Source organism: Sinohyriopsis cumingii, chromosome 11, assembly GCF_028554795.1.
Source record: "Sinohyriopsis cumingii isolate HCF-2022 chromosome 11, ASM2855479v2, whole genome shotgun sequence".
Lineage (NCBI taxonomy): Eukaryota > Metazoa > Mollusca > Bivalvia > Unionida > Unionidae > Sinohyriopsis > Sinohyriopsis cumingii.
In genome coordinates, this window is record NC_142971.1 from 11,567,410 (window position 1) to 11,591,786 (window position 24,377).

The window sequence follows — 24,377 nt, forward strand, 5'->3', positions numbered from 1 at the left end:
CAGGTTTGAAAATTTTGTATGGGACCTGGATTCGAATCTCCGTAGAGTACGAATTAAAAATTACAGCTTTCCAGTATATTAACAACGTACCAAAAAGTGAGTACAAAATGGTATTTAGTAACTGGATAGTCAAACAGAGAATGTATGTAAAGTTGTATGGCGATTGATTTCAGGAGATGCTTTGTATTGCTCAATGATAAAGAGATTTTTTGTACGGAGAACGAACATTCAGCACTTGTTAAATACAGATACTTCAGACCAGAACGGTAATGTAGTCAAACCACAATGGTCACTGATGTTGCGGGTGAGTAACCTCAACTTTACAACAAGATAATGGTCGTTGGTAACATGGTTGTACATGTTGTTGACTTTATCGATTTTTATTATACGTTTTGGAAACTAGAATATATTAAAAACCATCCAACAACCAAACAACCTATTTTGCCATCGTACCATGCTCGAATTATGTGTTAGTGTGAAGTGTTTGTCACGTCTATTGATATAACTAATGGTATTTTTTAAATTAAATTTTCAAAGCATGAAAATAGTTCTTTACAAAACGTTACATGTATAGTAAAAGACAAGTACTGACCCATGTCCAAGTTCATGTGCAGCAAGCGCTATTGACATTGAGTTAAATCCATGCTGGACGATGCCTTGGGCGCTTGGCTTGCATACCGACGATAAAAAAGACAGACCTGGAAACAACACAGCAAAGAAATAAGATGGGCAACAGCAGTTGTGCTTCAAACTACCGTAGTATTAAGATATGTTCCGCACCTCTTCGAGGTTATACCAAGGTAGTTCTATATCGGCATGAAAAAAAAAAAAAAAAAGAAAGGTGCAGACCTTGAATTGTGTCGTAAAAGGAGTCCATCACAGCTTTCATAGTAGGTTACCATGTTTATGATACAGCATAATAGATTTTGAAGGAGAACAAATAATAAATTTTAGTGGAAACAAAATAGACGTTTTCATAAATTTTCAGTAGTAGACCCTAACAACAAAGCTCCATGTGTTTCCATTTCAATGCAAATAAAACTAATGACGGCTCCGATCAATAATCTTATCCTACCTTCAACCTCCTAAAGTATTTACCTGGCGCAATTAAAACCTTGCTATGAAATATTTAACCCCTTTACACCTTATAAACTTTAAGCCATACATTATCCCGGATTTTAATATTGCATACACCATAAAAAATATTTACTGCAATAATGGGTTCATTTACAAGAAAGTGAGACGAACCATCGTGATAAAATTTTCTCGTTCATAAAACTGTTGTGCAAGTGTGTGTGTGATTTGGATTTTTAACGTAGATTTAACAATTTTTCAGTCGTATCGCTACGATGTCTACATTGTGGCAGTTTATAGTGATGTCTAACACTGAGGCATCATGCTATCACATTATCCAGACAGTAGGCCGACCAGTCCTAACACTAATACTGCTAGTACCATCCATTTTTATAAGTCTTTTGTAAGATTTGGCCGGTGTTCGAACCCTAGACCTCCCGCATGAGAGGCGAACGCTCTAACCACTTAGGCCACCGGAATGGTCTCTATTGCAAGTAGTATTTGGTATCCGTTTTGTACTTCATATCAAACATTTCACAATAATGCAGACTGGATTTAAGTGGCTTTATATTTTCTTTATATTTTATTCATATTTAAGGAGCGGGGCTGGGCTTCGACTACATTTAAACAAACAAAGAAGTCATCATAATCATCATCATCGTCATTATTATTATTATCATTATTATTATTATTATTATTATTGTTATTATTATTATCCTAATTATTATAGAAGTCAGAACTTCTACTACATGCATGTGAATCTAAACGATAATTAAGCTATGTAGATAAAGCAATATAACAAAATATATGGTGAAATTAATGACCCATGCAAGTAAAATATAAATAACAATTTTAAATAATGGCTGATATAATTTTTAATAATTCAAATATTAACAAATTTAATCAGATTTTAAAATCAACATTTCATAATTTAACTATTTTGTTTTATTTATATTTTGGGTGTTACTACTTCTTCTTCTACTACTACTACTACTACTACTACTAATAATAATAATAATAATAATAATAATAATAACAAACACAACAACAGCAATAGTGTCATATTGCGTATTCTTTTTAAATGATATACAGATTGCTGGCATGCTAAGTAAAAATCCAAAAGTGAAGTAAACAAATGTTTTGGCCAAAGACACTTGTTTAGTAGCTTATCGGATACATTAGACTGGTTCTATGGCTTATCGAGTACATTAGGCTTGTTCTTTGCTTATCGAATACATGAGGCCGATTCGTCTGCAAAAGACATTTGCAAGCCGAGTTTCCGATTTATTAATCTTATCTACACTTTGGCGGATGGAACAGATATGTTAGTGCTTTGTCCTAGCGATATATATGGATTTCATGACTTGCTTCCCTAAGTATGTAATGCCAACTAACCAACAATAACAGCAGTGCATTGTACATCGACCGAAAATGGTGGAGGCAATCGACTTCAAAAGGATACTTTGTAAGTTTAACATCAAAATTATGGCTACGTACCAGAGAAGCCTCAGAGGTATATTTGAGTGAAAGGTATTTATACAAACACAGACTGGCAGTGGAAGCTTGCATATTTACGAGTCCATTCAAGTTGTATGCTCCCCTTGTCTCGATCATGTTAAAATAGTGTTCTAATTTGAACAACTTAATTTTGATAGCATGTGATGGCTTGCCGCCGTATCCAATGAAATTCACAAATCCGAAAGAGAAATATCTGCTCAATCCGCAAAGGTTTATATAGCGATTATATATCGGAACCTTGGCTAGCGAAGATGCTGCAAAAGATAGCAAGATTTTTAATGTTGCACGAATGCTGACAACTATATTCTTCTAAATGACAAAGACAGCGCAGACGGAGAATGGTAGGGTTTGAAGGGATTAAGTAATTCTTAGCTGGAATTGTACCTGTGCCAGGAAAATACTAATATGGACATAAGGTGGAGTACAATTCATATTGGACTGGATCCTGATTATCTTATGAGATTAATTATAGTCGCAAATTTGCATCCAAAGAAAATGCAAATTATAAAAAATTTGGGTTATATTCTGAGCATCGGTACTTGTATAAAAGATGGGACATCTCTTGAATGTTTGTACCGACATATATTATACCGCTGAGATACATGTTGATTTCCACAATTTTCACTACTAGGGTCCTTTCAATTCAGCATCGCGAATGTTATCCGCGTCTGTAGCTCATAAGCCTATCGAAATGTGGATAGAATTTCCTAATTCGTTTCGTGCACTAATGATTTCAACATTATTTGTATCGATATGGTGAACAACACCTCTCATTCCATACATGCTGAAAAAGTGTGTTCTTTTTATGTGTCATCCGCTGTGTTGATTCTTGATTCTTGATCCTGGACTGAGCGGTTATGGCAGCCGTAGCGTGCATATATTAGACAACATCTTCTGTATCATCTAGTTTTCCTTTTTAAACTACTTATGTCTGTTTATGATCTGATGAGTAGACAATGTTTCTTTACCCATGGCACGCGACCGCTCGCATCATTGCTTTGTAGGTCGATACAAATACAAGCGGTGTCCATTTATTCGTGCGCGAAAGGAACTCGGTAATTTTGGCTTCAGTTATTTGCAGGGGGCTGAGTTTATGCCATTTTTCAAGCAGTATATTTCATGTATTAAAGAAATCGAAGATGGAACGTAATGTAATCTTTGTGTTAGCGCACTGCTATATATATATATATATATATATATATATATATATATATATATATGTGTGTGTGGGGGGGGGGGTGGGTGGGTGGGTGTGTGTGTGTGCGTGTGTGTGTGTGTGTGTGTGTGTATTTGTTCCAGATGATATAGTAAATAACAATCTTTCCAAATGTACCGTGTCTTCTGGAGGTAACTTTGTAATGAAAAATGTATACAGTACACAAACATTACAAAGACAAAGCAGCAAGTCAGATAAGTTCGCCAAACGCTTTAAAAAGTCAAAATATGCAGATCCCTTCCTATAGACAGCAAAGATAATAACAACACAAAACGCAAACCAAACAAATATTTTGTCCTTGATCCTTTAATAGTATGTGATTATGTTTTAGCACAACATGTAAATACATATTTTGTTTACAGTATCTTGTGTGGAATTGTTCCTCGCCCTTGTTTTCTGCATGAAAATGTGATCTGTAGATCTCGATAGAGTTTGGATAGTTTTTCAAACCACTAACATGCTGTACTGTGATTTGTCATCTCTCTCTCTCTCTCTCTCTCTCTCTCTCATATGTTAACACAGGGGTCTCAAAGTCAAACCGCCCAGAGGGCCGCATGAGGACATTTTCGATGGCCCAAGGGCCGCACTACCTTTTTCATCTCTCATGACACCTTCTGACGCCAAACATTTTGCATGCCACATGGACACGGCTTGGGCCGCATATTTGAGACCCCTGTGTTCACACAATAAAAACATCAGACACAACCGCACACATACCTGAGACGCCGCTAGTTCCACCAATGGTTAAACGATACCTGACGAAAAAATATTTACCATTTATTGATCTTTGTCACTAAATTTATCAGTGCAAATGAATAATTTTTAAAAGAAAAGCAGTCACAAAAACATATTCTTGTCTGCATCAAACCTTGAATTATTTCAAGTATGATTTTTCTCTTCTTAATTTGATTTCGTACTTGGCTTAAGATTTAGTCACGTCAAAGTGAATACTATGAGTTGCTAGTGCCACCATTTAAACTATTTTTTATTTCTCTAACACATCTTGCTTTTCTGGCCAAGACGAAGGCTCTACAATCTCTACAAATGAAGATTTATAAAAGATTTATAGAAGAAGAAACACCAGCAAGAACAGCACTTAGTTGTTGACAGATTTTACTGTTAATATGATAATATGATAAGCATAATTCAGAAAGCCAAAAGTAATAGGAGACATAATGACATAATACAGAAAATGATAAATTATATGTTAATATTGTCTGTTTAAAACAGTAACCAGAGCTCTCGAAGGACGTTGCAATTTTAGTGAGATTTTGTATTCAATTCCAAGGTAGTCTACGCTACGTGTTTGACACCAGAATATGTTGAAGATGTTTTGAACAATACTAATACAATCGCCTAGGTTGTTTTTTGTATATGCAATCCATGGTAGTTAGAAACAAGAAGCGCGTCTCTCTGAAACTGACTTAACATGAAATGTTTCGCAATCAATTTTGGGATGCGGGCAAACACCATTTTTAACGTTTACCTTGTGAGCAACATGGCATAATCACGGCCAGGAAGTGACGTCGCCTGCACCCATTTCCCAAAAGCGCTCAGTGCAGTAGATGCGTCAATGTTTCCAGTTGAGCTTTTAATATTCTCCGTCCAGGTGGCATCGGCTGCTTTCTTGTTAAAGTAAAATATTCTCGATTATACACGTGTCTACTTTTAGAGCAACTCTGCTGCGGTCGTATACAAAGCAAACTATGGCATTATCAACATGGAGAAAAAGAATGCGCGGAAGCCGACTTGTTCAGTTTGTTTACTGTTAAACATTAGAAAGAAGAAAGTTATGATATGATGAACTGTTGCAAAGAAATTGTTCCAGAAGAATAATGGCTATTTTGAGGCATTTACTGGGCATTTTAAATTGATATAGCATAAAAAAAATTGCATTAAGGCGGACTAGTGTTGATTTACCGCTTACTAAATATTGCTGTATACAATCAGTATCCGTCGAAATTTTTTACAAAGTCTGTACTCGCTTATAAGTCGAGTCCTACTACAAACTGCACAGACCCAGATCTGTCAGCGCATAATGCACCGGCAGATCTCGATCTGTGCAGTTTGTTAGGAGTAATCTGTTGAATAAACAACATAGACCCTGATCTGCGGGCGCATTAGGCTATTACAGATCAGAATCTTTGTTGTTTGCAGTTTTTCTCTACTTATAAGCTAATACGTACGGTACATTATAATCCATTTGAATGGCATATATTTTAATACAGTTTGGTTTGGTTTGGTGCTTTACGGCACAGCAACATAGGTAGGTCATTTAGTACTGAGGCAATTGGAGTAAAGTGCCTTCCCCAATGACACACCTCGGTAGCTGACCCATGCTAGTCTGATAGTAGGATTCGATCCCGTACCCATTCGGTCGCGAGTCCCGCACGAAAACCACTGAGTAACAGCGGTTCGTAGTACAATGTAACCACATGTCAAATGCGAGTACGTCTCATTATTTTCAGTTCTTCTGAAAATAAAGTTTTTGAGTGTAGTCATAGATGTGTTATGGTTATGTATTCATAGCTGTACAGTAGCATGGTTATGCAGTCATAGTCATATAGCCTTATGGTTAAGTAGTCATAGCTGTACAGGATTATGGTTAGATAGGCATCGTCATACAGTGTTTAGGTAACGTTGTCATATCCATAGTGTTTAGGTTATGTAGTCATAGCCGTACAGTGTTATGGTTATGTAGTCAAAGCCGTACAGTATTATGGTTATGTAGTCATAGACTTACAGTGTTATGGACGGTGTATTGCAAACAGTAGAATAAATATTTCAATACCTCAGAAATAATCAGTCCACTCAAAAGAATATCAATACTGGTGCCATAGCGTGACGTGCTTTGGTAGCGTAAATCCATCTGGAAATGAAGACGGTATTACAGTTACGGTAAGTGACAACTACTTCTAAGCGGTTATGTCGCAACAGCTCAAAACACGAAACAACGTGACGACGAAAAACAAACACCACATGGAAAACATGAAAATGGTAACATATCAATTCAAAAGCCTAATTCGATTACTCACATAAAGACTCATCTTCATAATTGTCACGTATTCTTAGTGTACAAATTTTGCACAGTATCATAATGTACCAAGAGGTGGTATAGAAAACTAATTGGTCTTTAGTAATTACATAACCACATACAATATCTCGAATTTTTCGGGATACAATTGGTTGGGTGTGTGAAGGAAATGGATCATTCGCAGAATCGTCTCTTAATTTCATATTTCAAGACAACTGGGCTGATGGAATGCTACAAGAATTCATGTTTTATATGCACTCTTTCAAAGTTTCATTTGAAATTATATATATCGAACGGATGATAAAATATGTTGTTGTTGTTGTTGTTGTAGGGTTTAACGCCATTTTTCAGCACACGATAGGCTATACATGGCGGCCAGTATTAATGGTGGAGGAAGAACTTGGGAAGACCCCGGAAAGAGCCACCGACCCACAAGAAGCTAGTGGCAAGCTTTCTCACATACCCACATAGGCTGAATCCGAGACTCGAACCCACGCAGACAGAGTTGAGATGGCAGTGATCCTTAACGGAGAGCGCTTTAGACCACTCGGCCACTCGGGGCCCGAGGGCAAAGGAAGCATTGTTCCACGTGCAATGCTTCCTGCTACATGCAACCTTCCTGCTACAATTAGCTACATCAGTGTTCCAGAGATGAGGAACAATAATGGGACTTAGAAGCAGAATTGCTGACACTCAGGCTTGTAAAAAATGTTAACCATTCCCAGTACCAAAATATGACGCTTACACTAAGCATAATAACAAAATCTCTCCACCTTAAACCTTACCCCATTTATTAGAAAAACGCTGTATTGCCGGATAAGATTCTTTGCCTCTTCAGTTTTCATTGCTGCGGTTGTAGCCGTGGTAAGGTTGTACCAGCTGCAATGGAATTTAAGCAGTTTTCAGATGGACGCCTCTCTCTCTCTCTCTCTCCTATTAGAATAGGCAATTCGAAATGTTGTCCAAGAATAATTAGCGGTAGCAAATTGTAAGATGTCCAATGATCATAAATGCAGATGGCAATGACATTATATATTAAATGCAGATTGCAACTAGGCTGTATATTAGAAGTAGATATGGCAATGAGGTTATATATTACATGCAGATGGCCACGAGGCTATATATTAAATGCAGATAGCAACGAGGCCGTATATTAAATGAAGATGGCAACGAGGCTATATACTAAATGAAGATGGCAACGAGGCTATATACTAAATGAAGATGGCAACGAGGCTCTTTTTTTTTTACAAGTCTATGCTCCTAAAATAAGTAACAAAAACGAGTGAAGACAATAAGCTTTGTAAAATTTAACAAATAATTTATTTCTCTAGAATACAAAGCGAAAAATTAGAAAGAGAACTTACGGTATTGCGAAATAAATCCAAAAATAATCCAAGAATTAAAGACACAAGTCCTAGTAATAAAAAGTCCTGAATAAAACTCGGTTCAAGTCCCAATGAGATCCAACATTGAAAGCAATGACTAGAAGTTATGGTCTACGAAATGCTGATGTGTCAACAGTCTCTAACTGAATCACAGAAATATTATTCCAAGTTTGAATACAGTATAAATTCCAATGAATGTCTTTATCATCCAAGAATTTTGTCAGAGAACTTTTGTATTTCAAGAGAAAATAATCACCTGAATTCAGTAATTTGAGGAAAATAACATTCAGCCCAAAATGGACACAACATAATGCAACTAATAGTGCTGGATGTTAAAGCACGACTGGTAAAATCTTAAAAGTCACAAGATAATGTAGTTCTCTGCTTGACCTCAGGTCGCGTTAGCGTTTTCTAAAAAGAACATTACTTAATGGAAAATAACCTTCTGGAATGATCTAATGAGCCTTGTTTACTTACAACAAAATAACCTACAAAATTCACTTGGGAATCTCCAAAACCCTGACCCTGATCAGCATATTTACTACGTCTTGTTTACCTGAATAATAAGTAAGTTAATAAGCTCATACACAGATAATAATGAAGCTATTATTAGTTGTTTACATAAATGAAATACAATAATTTTAAAAAAGTTAATCTGGTCAAGCAGAAATGAACTCAATTTTGGAAAAGTCAAACCCAGCAAACAATGCTACATTACAATAACATGTAATGAAATTTTAAAAACCAACAGACAAACAATCAAATTAAATATACATAATATATTAAATGCAGATGGCAACGAGGCTGTATATTAAATGCACGTGGCAATGAAGTGATATATTAAATGCAGATGACAAAGGGGCTATATATTAAATGTAGATGGCAATGAGGCTATATATTTTATAAATGCAGATGGCAATGCGGCTATATATTAAATGCAGATGGCAATGAGGCTATATATTAAATGTAGATGGCAATGAGGCCATGTATTAAATGTAGATGGCAATGAGGCTATGTATTAAATGTAGATGGCAATGTGTGTGTGTGTGTGTGTGTGTGTGTGTGTGTGTGTGTGTTGTGATTAGGATTTTTAATTTCAGACGTATCGCAGTGTTACAATTTATAGTGATGTCTAGCACTGGGGCATCATGCCGCAGTCATGTAGCATGATGTCCCACCCAGTAACATTATCCTGACACCAGGTCAACCAGTCCTAACAATAACCTCTTAATCCTGAACGCCTAGCGAGGCAGCTGTTAGTATCATTTTTGTAAGTCTTTGATATGACTCGGCCGGAATTTGAACCAACGACCTTCCGCTTCCGAGGCGGTCGCTCTAACACTAGGCCACCGGAGCGGTCAGATGACAATGAGGCTATATATCAAATGCAGATGGCAATGAGGCAATATATTAAATGCAGATGGCAAAGAGGCAATATACTAAATGCAGATGGCAAGTATGCTATATGTTAGATGCAGATGGCAAGTATGCTATATGTTAGATGCAGATGGCAAAGAGGCAATATATTGAATGCAGACGGCAATGAGGCTATATATTTTATAAACGCAGATGGCAACGAGGCAATATCATAAATGCAGAAGGCAAGGAGACTACGTTTTTTCAAATTCTTATGGCAATCAAACTACATAATATTTAAACCTAATTTGTTTCTCATACTTACAATATGTAGGCAGAGAAATCATATACAAGGAGAACCTCTATGTGAAAATCGCCAATAGCACGTGCATGCCGGGAGGGTTTAGCATGGTTCGAAATTGTGTCTTTTTTATCTAAAAAATAGTGGAGAAGAGTGTATTTGTAATTATGATCCCCGCCTGCAATATTCAGGTTATTAATATATATGAGCTTCTAGTCCTACAAAACCTAATATCATCGAGATTGTTTCTTTGTATTGAATATATATGGAAATGTAGTGCATTAGTGAAGTTCCCCGCCTACCATTTTTGCTATGACAGGGTCTCTTTCAAATTTACGAAAAATATTATTTTATATGTTATGATAGTACTCGGGATTTTAAAAAAGCGCTGAACACAGTCTGCATACAGTATGACTAATTTATTTTTGCACCCTTTCAGGAAACTACGGTAGCTCAGTAGAGCACTATACTCGTAATCCATGAGTTGCGGGTTCGATACCCGCACAAGACAATCCAGGTAGACTGTCTCAGTGTGTCATTGAGAAAGCACTTATTTTCATTTCCTCAGCATTATAAACTCAATAGAGTGCCTAAAAAGGTCAACCAATCTATCTATGCACATATTTATGAGATAAATGACAAACATACCTATCTATGTACATATTTATGAGATAAATAACAAACCAATATATCTATGCACATATTTATGAGATAAATAACAAACCAACCTATCTATGCACATATTTATGAATTAAATAACAAACAAACCTATCCATGTGCACATTTACAAGATAAATATAAACAACATGAATATACGGTCAAGTCTTGAATAATGCTTCGTTAAAGTAAGGGCTAATGGTAATACGAATTGGCTAAACGGGTTAGTGGGTGTGATGTAGCCAAACATCAGATATAATACGCAATGAGTTTGAACTTGAGTATTATTAACTTTAAAAGATTTGCATTTAAATGTTCCGAGGCAATCTGTTTTGTGGGAAATGTATTTGTATAAGCTAAAATAGGTAATTCGATATTGTATTTTAATCGCAAGTGATCGAGTCATTGAGATAACATTGAGTGAATGCATTGTACTATTTTGTTGCATGAAGACTAATCAAGATGCAACCAGCTAACGTTACATTATTCGTATACATTGGATCTTGGGTACAATCCAGGTGGCAAACATCATGGTGCCAAGAGATGGGGGCTCCTATATTGGTCTTCTTCCAGTCAACCGGTTCCATTAACTGACCGTCATATTACACGCATACTTCTTGTTGTTGTTGTTGTTATAGGGTTTAACGCCATTTTTCAGCACAAGATATCCATGGCGGCCAGTATAAATGGCGGAGGAAGACCCCGGGAAAAACATGGAAATAACCACCGACCCACGTGTAGCTACAAACAAGCTTTCTCACATACACACATTGCCTGAGCACAATACTCGAATCCATGCAGACAGAGGTGGGATGGCAGTGATCCGTAACGATGAGCACTTTAGACCACTCGGCCACTCAGGGACCCCACGTATACCGGTAAATGATAGCCGTCATATTCTTCATATTGAAAGTACAGTTATGGTTGGTACTATTAATAGCAAAGAGAATTGCAAAACATTCCTGCAATCCTATAAAATGACTTATTTGCTTGTTTACATTTTACTACTTTTCATCTCATCTTTCACTGTGTGTACTTCTCCAAGTATTAATCCGCTAAAGTTTATATCTTCGGGTTTTATCAGTATTTCATTCATAAAACCCGTCTAAAGACAATGAATAGTACTTGTATTAGCTACTTATTCTTAATAACCCTTACATGTATACATAAATGAAATGTGTATTGATTTTCACTGCAAGTATGAGAACTATTCTAATTGTGGTATGCGTTTCCCGTAGTACGTGAGAAGGCACTTCCGCAAAGCAAGAATGTCAATCATTAAAGCAAAATATAAATTTTAAAAAAAAAATTGCAAAATTATCACGTAAGATACATGAGCAGCTGCATACTGTACAAGATGGTACTTCGTTCAGTTCTATTGGGTGTCAAGGTTGTCACAAATCACGAACGTTAAACTAAGTATTGCGCAGTACGCTTAATGGCGGTAAGTATGAGATTCATTCGTATATATCGGCCAATGTGGGTATGTGAGAAAGCTTGCCAGTAGCTTCTCGTGGGTCGGTGGTTCTTCCCGGGGTTTTCCCGGGTTCTTCCTCCACCGTTAATACTGGCCGCCATGTATAGCCTATCGTGTGCTGAAAAATGGCGTTAAACCCCACAACAACAACATTCGTATATATATCCATGTGCCTTTCTCCACTGGATTCTACGGTGTGTTGAATGGGCCAGGTATCAGGAAAGAGTCAACACTTATACATATTAGTGGTGGTTTGGCAACATTTTTCTGTATTTGTGATAACGGGCTATTTATTGTGTTTGAGCAAGACATTTTGAATGCTGGATAAAATGATTTGTATCACTGTACAGTGTAGTCGTTTGCTTTAGAATCCGGGATACAAAGTGGCCTACATAAAGAGAAAACCTTAGACCAAAGTCTTAGATTTCGTACACTTTTTCTTGAACCCATTATTAGGACACCAAGAAAGTAATTAGAGATTTAAACTCCAGATTCATTCATTAATAAAGTTTAGAAAACTGAGTTGTCAATTGTGGTACAATTAATATTTCAGCATGTACAGAGAAACATGTGAGCAAAGAATATGAATATTCCAGACTCTTCATTTTGGAAAACATTATAATGATTGGGATTAAAAATTAAGTCATTATTATTGTTACCAACATACATGGATAAGTGTGTTATTATATTCATCATAAAACGCTGATATGGACAATTCTGGCTTTCGTACTTTTAGAAACTTCAGTCAAGGTTGTTCAGGACCATCTAGAATCCATTTTTTTTTTTGTAAACAGTGTGTGCAAATAAAGAGTTAATGTTCAATTTTTTCCAAGTTTTATTCAAAATCCACTTCACTTTGCCACTAAACGGATTATTCCTAAGTGACAGTAGCTTTTCATATTCACTGCATATGGGCTCGTATCATTGCTGTACACTGCATCAGAAACGGTGGACAGAAAGGTATGGATTTTTTTTATATTTTAAGTTACTTTCACACACTCACTGCTAAATGGAGCATGATACTTAACTGAAAGCAATGGGACATCACTATAACCATAATGTTTAGTAATTTCTTTACAGCGTACCCTTCCAGCCACCTGCATTGCATTGTGCATTACCCACAGCCCTTAATCTGAATTTTGTTTTCTTGCCATTTAAAAGGGGAAAAACCTAAGAATAAAACAGCGATCAAATAAAAGAAATACAAACCTGATTCTGTGCAGTCATGTGTTGTTAAATCATTCTTCTCCTGAAATACGATGTGCTTCACCACCATGCTAGACAACCCATTTTCAGGAGTCATATCTGGAGATCCCGACAAATCGACCCCAATATCTTTCTCAGGCTCAATCAAGTATTCCTCGGAATTAAAGTGGAAAGAACCAAACTGAAACGAAAGTAGAATAAACAGACCTCTCTCTCTCTCTCTCTCTCTCGTCATAATCAAGTTGTTTTGCTGGGGGGGGGGGGTGAGTAAGAATCCGAACAGTGGTCTCTTTCTTCACGTTAAACTTGAATACTAATATGTATGTTCGTTTAGGATTTAAGAGTAGTTCGTTTAGGATTATATGAACGATATCAACATATGTTTATATCTGCGTTACATTCCATTTCCATTTCATTGCAAGCTAGTGCATGGTTTCACTGTTTGAAAAAACATACATGAAAAATATATCAATTGAATAAGTAAACGAAACTGAAGAAAAACCATATATCTGTTCGTATGACGTAAAGTAATGTAGTTTGTGTACTGTTGGAATTAATCCATCCTCTAACGTTGTAATTTATTTCTAACAAAGTGGTTTCTCATTACTTATCTGGTTTGATACGCTTTTCCACGTACAAAGACCAGTTACCCAGGTCTTTTTCATGTAAGTAGACCAAAAGCTACGCAACGTCTTTTCGATGTACGCAGACCAAAGTTCCAGCTGTGGAATGATCAGTGATTCAATTTTCTCGTTTAATGCAGAATATAATTTTAGATAGGTACTAGATGATAGTACTGAAATATCTTATCCTTCTCATCTAATCATTCAATATCAAAAGCAGAAATTAAATTGTCCTTTCAAAGACTGTCGATCAGCTATAGTTACCGCATAAAATGAACTGTACCATGCTTACATTTATAACCCAGTCAACAACCAACATCTGGAAACCAGGATATGATAATATCGATCTTGTTCGCGGAAAATCACCGTGTCTAATCATGGTTCTGGGGCAAGCCATCCTGGTAGATATTTACAAAACTGTTTAAAATGATTTAATCCAAAGAATTTTTGAAACTCTTCAAACAAGTGAACATCAATAATGCGTAGTCCACCATATGAATATCGCTTCAATTAGTTTTCCTCTTCATTGCTAATTATATTGTTTTGAATCTTTCCAAACAAACCTAACAAGGAGGAATCATGCTGGTTAATATTAGTTGCAGAGGATAAGTAAAAACAACAAAAGATAACTATAATTTGACATCACCGATGCTTTCAAACAGTAATTAAATCAAAGTTTCAATCATTTTTTTGAAGTTTGGTCGAGAACTATATCCATATTACTGCGAACTGACACTGGTCCCAGATAAGATTCATTTCACGGAAAACTCGTACAATGTTGCCTTTTAAACAGATCGCTCTGATTATGAAAATAGGATGTGCCTTTGAGATACCTAAACTTACTCAATACTGTGCCGTTATGCACACACACACACACACACACACACACACACACACAGAGGAAATATGATAATCTTACCATTTGACACCGCACCAAGAGTGGGCACTTTAATAACATGGCGGATCCCTTGTTAACATCTTGGTATAACCCGAGCCCCTAAAATGTAAGAAAAAGTCATTGTAGTGGTTGGTGTCGTTGTTGTAGGGTTTAACGCCATTTTCAGCACAAGATAGGCTATACATGGCGGCCAGTATAAATGGTGGAAGAAGACCCCGGGAAAACCCTGAAAGAACCACAGACACACGAGAAGCTACTGGCAAGCCTTCTCACATACCCACACTCAGAGAGAGAGAGAGAGAGAGAGAGAGAGAGAGAGACTGGTTTAACTGAACATTTTGTTTTTGGTCTCTGCGATTTTTTCCCCAAATCAATTAACTTTTGCACAATACTGCGACTTCGATAATAAAAAATATTACAATACTAGAATCATCTTTTAATTACTAAATTCGTTTCAATATACTTGATAACATAGCCTAGCGATAGGCAGCTTTCTTTGCCCCTCTGAGGTCTCAGTTCCATACTTGGATATGTACGAAGATGGTTGGCAGCCCATCAAGAGTCAGTGGTTTCCTCTGAATTCTCCGGTTTCCTCAACTATAAAAGACCACACTGCACCAGCGTCTTAGCCGCAAAGAGCGTGCGGTTTTATAAGTTCAAAAAGCTTTTTGTGCAATCGACGTATAGCTGAGTTTAAACAAACGGAGAAAAAAATGCTACATAATAAACACATCTTTTGCTGGCCTGTCCAGAAAATGTACTAATCTTGGAAAACAACTGCAACTTTTGCAAGCTGGGGTTTGCATAAAGTAACATTTATTCAACTTAAATGAATTTTAAATTTAAAGAACACTGATATTGGGATTCTATAATACTTTTCGATTTTTGATATGTGTATATGTGTATATTAAAGAGACCTGCATATTGCCCATATTGTCTTGCTTGATAACGCCGTTGTTTAGGATATGCACAGGGATGTTGGGGTCAACTTCATAGCTCCGTGTCAGATCGAGATCCACATGCTTGTTTTCCGCCATAAACTGCACGTGAAACGTATTCGGAAGCTCCCCCACATCTCGTCTAAGCCGAAATCCCAATCCACCAGGGTCAAGATTGATGTGCACAGAGGTTGTTTCTGGAAAACAAAAAGCTTATGTATTTCTTCGCGTCATTGACTACGTACATTTCTGCTAACTTGAATTAACTTTTACGCATGCTTCTAATTGTACAATTTGACTTTTAGCAAGTTAATATTTAAGCGACCTCCCACGTCCGAGGTGGACGCTCTAAAGTAGTATATGGGGACACTTTACGTACAATGGGAATTAGCATTAAAAACACCCTTGGGACACTTTACGTACAATGGAAATTTAACATGGAGAAAAATCGTGGGACACTTTACGTACAAGGGGAATTTAACATGGGAATAAAATCGTGGGATACTCTACGTACAAGGGGAATTTAACATGGGAATAAATCGTGGGATACTATACGTACAAGGGGAATTTAACATGGGAATAAATCGTGGGATACTATACGTACAAGGGGAATTTAACATGGGAATAAATCGTGGGATACTATACGTACAAGGGGAATTTAACATGGGATTTTTTTTTTTTTTTAAAAGTTTTTTTTAAATTTAAATTTAAATTTAAATTTAAAAAAGGGGTAGGCAATTCAAAGACTATCTCTTTTCGAGAAATATGGCTGGCCCTGAAAAGGGCCTTTGGGTTTTATGTTAATGTATTCATTAACATAAATGGCACCGCATTGGTCTTCTTCTTGTCCTTAGGCTGCGTCTTACTGTTGGTCCGTACATCAGCACTCTTTTCAGGCATCCTTGTCTTTCGACGTAGATCCTACGTATCCACAGGCTGGTGTTTGTTCTGTGGACAACGGTCCACTTGGATCGGACATACATGAGCAAGTCTGTCCGAAACATCATGGAAGACACAAGGGTGGATGACTCAACTGTAGTCCACATCTTGAAGCGACGAGAACAGGTGAATCAATGCATTGAACGGCGCTTATTTATAGGTACAGAAAGGATTGAAACGGATTGAGTTCATTCACCAATCCAAACACGCGTTACAGAATTCAGTCAGCTCTCATCCAATCCGAAGAGAGCAGTCTGTGACGTCACGTAGTCAATATAGATTCGCTAGCGCTTGTGTGCATTCAGTCTATGCGACAGTGATTCAACATGACGGAAACTCAGAAAACGATCCATTGGGGTGCACCAACAGGGGAGACTGCCCAAGGGAACTCGGACTTACTTTCAGAAGAGGTGAATTGGGATTTTGTGGATTTTCTCTCCTCGCAAGAATTTGTTCCTGAACCTTCGTTACCTTCTTCATTACCGCAAGTGGAGAATTTTAGACAGAGACAGAAAGAAGAATTGGAGAAATTTATACAACGACAAAAGGAAGCGGAACAGGCTTTTCTCCTACAGCAACAGCAACAAGAAGAAGAGGTAAGAAAAAAACAACAGCAAGAAGAAGTAGCAGCAAAGAAACAAGAGGGTGAAAATCAAACGGTCACGGTACTGTTGGACATTTTAGCGGAGTTAAGAAGTCTGAAACAAATGTATCAGACTTCTTTATCACGACCGAAGAGAATACGACCTTCCCGAGCTAAACACGTCAACCCTGTGACTAAGCCTACCGTACCACCCTTAGTGATTTCAACCCAATCATTATCATCATCATCATCAACATTACGCAGTCCAGAAGTAGGCCTTGGCCGTGGCAAAGGCTTAAGGCAGTTAAAATTGATTGCTTAAACTCACCCCTGCACCATAAAGAAAAAAAGGCCCTTTTCAGGGCCACCCACATTTCTCGAAAAGAAATACAATTTCAATTTGCCAATAACTCAAAAAAAACCTCACCCATTTTACCCTTATAGTACGTGTCTTTGTATGAGTGCGTGAGTGTAGCTTCTTATTTTAAAATCAAAACTCAAAGACTCTTACCTTATATCATTCATTTATTCTTTTCTCCATTTTTTTACAATCCAATTCACAATTCACAACACATCACTTTAATAAAAAGTTCATTGATTTCTTCTTTTCTCCTTTTTTAGTCTCTCTGTTTTTTGAATTTCTTCACCGTCACACTCTTTTCCTCTTCTTCCTCCTCGCTTTCTTCCCTTCTTCTTTTTTTCTCCTGTTTCTTTTTCTTCACCTGTCTTCTTTCTTCCTCAGAAGAATCCCTCTCTTCCTCTGAAGAATCCCTCTCTTCTTCTGAAGAATTCCTCTTTTCTTCTGACTCCTCTTGTTTCTTTTTTGGGCAATCTGGAGACCAATGTCCTTTTTCTTTACAATAATAACAGGTATCTTGACTTTTGTCTTTTTTATCCCCTGTTTTTTTTCTTTTTTGACGGTCTGGACACTGAAGACCAATGCCCTTTCTTCTGACAGATATAGCAAGTATCTTGACTTTTATCTCTAAAGGAAGGAGAGTAGTCCGTAGGCTGGTCTGAAGAGAATTTTCTAATGACCCCTCGCAAAGCTCTGACGAAACGTTCCATCTGGTCAGTCTCTTCCATCGTTGTGTTCGGCTTGAGAGTGAAATGAATAGTGAAAGGACAAGACACACACCCTTTTATATACGCTGGTCTGCTATGACTATAAAGTAGTTTATGGTGTTTGAACTTGAGTCATTTGACTTTTTGCTTTCAAGATGAAACGATCCCATTCATTCGAGAAGAAAGAAGAAGAAAGTAAGAGGCAGAAACGTGATCTATCGCCTCGTACCAGGGCTGAAATCTTGGCACAAATTCATGCCAGTGATTTTGAAGAGGACATGAGTGAACCAGAATCCGAACCCTCTAAAACAAGTTCACCACCCTTAGTCAACCCTGAAAAGTACTATTCCATTCGAGAGACGGAAAAGCGCTCCTCTAGAAAATTTAGAACCACGGCTTACAAATACACGGTGAAGTTTAAAGATTTCAAGGCTGAAGTGCCGTTAGAGAAAGCAGAAGTGTTCATCACTGAGGTGTGGGATTCTTTGCTCACTGCACTCAAGCGACAATGTCAACCCAAAGAAGACGATCGTTTGAGACTTTCCATACAACACGACGGTTTGAAATCCCCTGTTTGGATCGAGTTTAGCACCCCTGCAGAATTGACTGCTTCCAAAGTCATGGACAAGATTCAACACGTACAACAATCTAATGATCAGTTTGACATCACCGATGGTAAAGCCACACTGGACATGACCCACGTCTCTCCTCCTCAAGGGACAGGACGCAAAAAGATGTTATTGGTGGACGACCTTCGCAACACCAAAAAGAGTCTCGTCCGAATTAACAACTCTCATGACCAGATGTGTTTAGCCCGTGCCATCGTGGTGGGACGAACCTATGCCGACAAGAACGACACGGTAGAATGGAAAAGAACCTGGAACACTATTCAACGATCCGATCGAGCCAAGCAACGAAACGAAGCAGAACTCCTGTTGCAACAAGCCGGCCTGTCCAAAGACACACCCTGTGGCATTCCTGAGATGCAAAAATTGCAAGATGCCCTAGCTCCACGCTACACCTTGAAAGTGCACCCTCAAGAAGTGCGCGGACCTTTGTTGTTTCGAGGCCAAGACTTTAAGGACGGAAAATACATTCATGTCTATTATCACGATGAACATTTCGATACCATTACCAGTATCACCGGATTCCTGAAATACGGTTATTACTGTGAGAAATGTGACCATGGTTATAACAATCGAGAGCAACACAAGCATTGTGGATCGAAATGCACAGGATGTTTGGCCTCTTCACCCTGTCTGAGCGAAGAACCAGTGCCTTGTTTCACTTGTCTGCGCACGTTTGTCAGCCCTACCTGTTACCAACAACATCTGAAAACGCAAGGTTCACAGAAGAAATGCGCTTGTCAACTGCTGAGATTGTGCCCTACGTGTGGACAAGGCATACGTACCAATAGTGTCAAGGCACACGTATGTTCAGGAAAGAAAAAATGTCACATTTGTCACCACATCGTGGACTTGGAACACCAATGTTACGTGCAAAAATACCAACCCCCACCAGAGAAAGAGGACGGTCACAAGAAGAAAGGCAATTTCATCTTTTTCGATTTCGAATGCATGCAAGAAACCGGCATTCACATTCCTAATTTCTGCGTGGCTCATCGAGCGTGCGAGAAGTGCATTCAAGAACCTATCTTCAGTCATTGCCCTCACTGCAGCAAGATACCCGGAGGGCGTGAAAAAATCTTTCGGGGACCCAACACGTTAGCCGATTTTGCCCAATGGGTCTTAGACCCCATCGACAAGACGTGGAGCCAAGAGGACATCGAACGTTACCGAGATTGTCATCGCCATGCCACAGTGATGGCTCACAATTTCTCCGGATACGATGGACAGTTTCTTTTGAGGTACTATACGGAACAAGGCACCGAACGTCCTAAAGTGACTTTGAACGGAGCCAAAATCATTTTCATGCAAGTGGGACAAGTACAGTTTAAAGATTCGATGAGCTATTTGGCCATGCCTTTGAGTCGAATGCCTAAAACGTTTGGAATGACAGAAATGGCTAAAGGGTACTTTCCACACTTTTTCAATACGGAAGCCAATCAACACGCCGTTCTACCCCATTTACCTGAGGCTCACTATTACGACCCCGACAACATGCGTACCGAACAACGAGAAGCTTTCTACGCTTGGTACCAGGCTCACGCCTCGGACCCTTTCGACTTTCAGGAAGAAATGCTAAAGTATTGTCGTTCCGACGTGGACATTTTACGACGTTGCTGTGGAAAATTTCGAGAACTGTTCATGGAACACGGAGGGGTCGATCCTTTGAAAGAAGCTTGCACCATTGCCAAAGCGTGTTCCTTAGTGTATCGACAACGATTCATGCCTGAAAACACCGTGGCTGTCATCAGTCCTCAAACGACCCACTTTGTCAAACGTCAATACTCGGTCAAAGCCCTACGCTGGTTACATTACTTGTGCGACAAGGAAGACAAGTGGATTCAGCATGCCCGCAACGGAGGGGGCGAAAAGACCATCGGAACATATTCGGTCGATGGCTGGGACTTAGAAAACCCCAAGATCGTGTACGAGTTTAACGGTTGCTTATTTCACGGATGTCCCGTCTGCTACCCTGACCGTGACACTAAAAATCAGTTTTTACAACGGACCATGGAAGACCTGTACCAGGACACTTGTCAGCGACGCTTGAAGTTAGAACAGCAAGGATACCAAGTGGTAGAAATGTGGGAACACGAATACGATCACCGTTTGAAAATCGATCCCGAGTTTAAACGTGTCGTGGAAAGTTACAAGCTGATGGACCCCCTGAACCCGAGGGATAGTTTGTACGGAGGAAGGACCAATGCCACCTGTTTGCTGTACCAAGCCGACGAAGAGAAAGGAGAAGAAATCAAATACTTGGATGTGTGTTCGCTGTATCCCTACGTGTGCAAATATTGTCACTTTCCTACAGGGCACCCGCGATTGCTGACGGAACACATCGACCTGAAAAACATTCGACAATACGAAGGCTTGATCAAGTGCAAAGTTTTGCCTCCCACGAACCTATACCATCCCGTCTTACCTCACCATTGTCAAGGCAAACTGATGTTTCCCTTGTGCCGTACTTGTGCCGAAACGTGCAACCAAGATCAGCCTTGTCAGCACACCCAGGAAGAACGGGCCTTGACGGGAACCTGGGTCAGCGTAGAATTGTTCAAAGCTATGGACATGGGATACCAACTGTTAGAAGTGTACGAAATTTGCCACTTTCCCAAGACACAACAATACCACAAGGGTGATCCCAGTCAGAAAGGCATTTTCGCAGACTACGTGGATGCCTTTTTGAAACTGAAGCAAGAAGCCAGCGGCTATCCTTCCTGGTGTCACACTCCCGAAGACCAAATAAAATTCAAAGAGAAATACTACGAACAAGAGGGCATCACTTTAGACCACATCGAGAAAAACGAAGGCAGGCGATCGTTTGCCAAAGTGATGTCAAATTGCTTGTGGGGTAAAATGGCACAACGACCGTGTTTACCCAAGACGGAATATTTGACAGAACCTTCCCGCCTCTTCCAGATGATTCACGACAAAACCAAATACATGAAACACGTGGACGTCGTTCGAGAGAATTTGATCTTGGTCAATTACGAAGAAGATCTGGACTTTGTACAAGACGACCCTTTTGGAAATGTCATCATTGCGGCTTACGTGACAGCTCATGCCCGCTTAAAATTGTACGAAGCTTTAGAACTGTTAGAAGAACGCGTCCTGTACTTTGACACGGACAGTTGCATCTACATCGATCGACCGGGTCAGCAACACCCTAACATCGAAGGAGACCGTTTAGGAGCCTGGACAGACGAGCATCCCGACGACAAGATTCTAAGTTTCGTCAGTGGCGGTCCCAAAAATTACGGCTACGAATACCGGGACAAACAAGGAGAAGTGCACACGACGTGCAAAGTGAAAGGACTGACTCTGAATTATCGTACCAGTCGAGTGGTCAACTTTGGGGTATTGAAAGAAGCCTTGCAATCGGGAAAGGATGGAAACTTTAAAGTGACCACTCACCAACCGAACAAGATTGTACGTTTACCCACTCACCACATCGTCAGTCGGCCCTTGGAAAAAGTCTATCAAATCGTGTACCAGAAGCGAGTTCGACTTCCCAATCATTTCACCTTACCGTATGGACACGTTGGTATAAAACATTGGTTGTAAGAGGATAGTTACCCCACCAGAAAGATGACTTCGCCACAGCAAGAATCGAGTGAGAAACCCGATGAGAACTCCAAGTTCAAACCCTACCATTTTCCAGTCTTCTTACCTGACTATTGTGATTGTGCCCGTCGATTGGACACGTTTCAGAAATGGCCTACGGATAGGGAAGGATTACCTTCTTCGCATGTTTTAGCTAGAACAGGATTTGTCTACTTGGGACCTGAGTCAGGATTGGGATACGAGGTACAGTGTTTCGCTTGCGGACTGAAGTTACGAATGGATCTATGTATCTATAAAGATTCAGCTATTCTGGAGCATACTCGATGGTCTCCGAATTGCCCTTACCTTTCTATGGCCTTTCCACCCATCACACTACGGTACAATGTTGACGGTACCTTAGAGACGGTACCTTCCAGAACAGGACATAAAAAACGTAAAAAAGGAAAGATGTACAAGTTGGAGACTGCATTGAGACTAGTATAAAAAGGGGGCTATGGTCAAGATCGATAGTTCATTGTGACTACCAAGACCGAGCTAACAAGATGAATACTTTGAAAAAGACATCGTTTCAGTTTGGGGATTGTAAAAAAGTTGTATCTTCCTCTAGTGTGACTAATACTGGATGGATAAGACCCATGCATTGCGACGGAAAATGTCCGGAAGGAAACTGCGATTGTCCATGTGGTTACCATTGTAATTGCGTAACGGAGTTTGCAGACGAGTGCGATTGTGAGCCTTGCGATGGGACCGATGCTGTACGTTGTGACCTGAGCGATGCCGTAAAGCATCATGGGAACTTTGTTCTCACTGCCCCTGTCATGGAAAGTGATGCTGTGCGTGTCAAACCTGAGGGATGCGAAAGCGATGCCGCTCGTCCTCTTAGACATTTTACCGGGTTTAAAGGGGAATGTTCACCTTCACGTCTACCCCCCTACGGATGTCATCCAGCCCTGAGCAAACTCCTGTTCCTGTCACCCAACCCTCATCGAAACGAACCTGTGAAAAACGAATATTCGTTCCCTGTGCGTTTGTCGGAATACTGCGACTTTGAAAATCGTCTTCAATCGTTCAAAGGAAAATGGCCAAAGTATCTGGGAGGACCGACCCCCGAAGAATTAGCCAGAGCCGGATTTTTCTACTTGGGCGAAGGAGATAAAGTCAAGTGCTTCAGTTGCGGTGTGTCACTTCACCACTGGGAACCGCAAGATTCGGCCTACGTTGAACATGCTCGATGGTCACCGAATTGTCATTACTTACCTTTAGTGGGGCCGAGACATTGAAGTAACTTTTTACCATAATCATCTGTTCATGGATACTTTACAAGAGAACATTCGTGCTTTGCCTGTGGAGTTGAGAGAACGCATTTACCGAGAGCTGGTCAAAATACAAGTGAAACGTAAAGAACAATTGCATCCGTTACGTCACCGGTGTTTGAACCACTGGTACCTGAAGGCTATACAAGGACTGATTCAATTGAAAGTGTTCCATCGGACAGACATTAATCAACGATCCTCTAGTTTTAAAAAGGATTGGTTTGGTATGGACGATTGTAGTTACATCATTGTAAACGTACTGCATCGAATTCCAGAGGAAGAGTTAACGAATTACCAACATCTTAAACACAATGTCAACTTGGTGAAAGAGGAAACTTCTGAACGAATTGTAATGTGTAGATTAGTGACTCAACGATTTAAATTCGACACTGAAGTGAAACCATGTTTGTGCAAAGAGTACATTTCTTGTGTCAGACCAAAGAGGATTTAGTATGACCTATTCATGGATACTTTGTTAGAGAACATTCGTGCTTTGCCTGTGGAGTTGAGAGAACGCATTTACCGAGAGCTGGTGAAAATACAAGTGAAACGTAAAGAACAATTGCATCCGTTACGTCACCAGATCTTTAACCACTGGTAC

At 39.2% G+C, this 24,377-nt stretch overlaps 1 protein-coding gene across 2 annotated transcripts in view; it reads right to left on the bottom strand.

Annotated features, from left to right (window-relative positions):
- The window catches only part of LOC149787611 (A disintegrin and metalloproteinase with thrombospondin motifs 6-like), a 69,231-nt gene that overhangs the window by 30,369 nt on the left and 14,485 nt on the right, over window positions 1-24,377 (bottom strand). For both annotated transcript variants that reach the window (XM_089975617.1, XM_089975616.1), the window contains exons 3-11: window positions 15,663-15,880; window positions 14,767-14,844; window positions 13,228-13,405; window positions 9,909-10,017; window positions 7,628-7,721; window positions 6,600-6,677; window positions 5,295-5,434; window positions 4,526-4,563; window positions 593-698 (exon numbers count right to left, since the gene is read on the bottom strand). In XM_089975617.1, coding sequence (XP_089831743.1) covers window positions 593-698; window positions 4,526-4,563; window positions 5,295-5,434; window positions 6,600-6,677; window positions 7,628-7,721; window positions 9,909-10,017; window positions 13,228-13,405; window positions 14,767-14,844; window positions 15,663-15,880 — 1,039 coding nt within the window. The remainder of the gene's footprint in view (window positions 1-592; window positions 699-4,525; window positions 4,564-5,294; window positions 5,435-6,599; window positions 6,678-7,627; window positions 7,722-9,908; window positions 10,018-13,227; window positions 13,406-14,766; window positions 14,845-15,662; window positions 15,881-24,377) is intronic.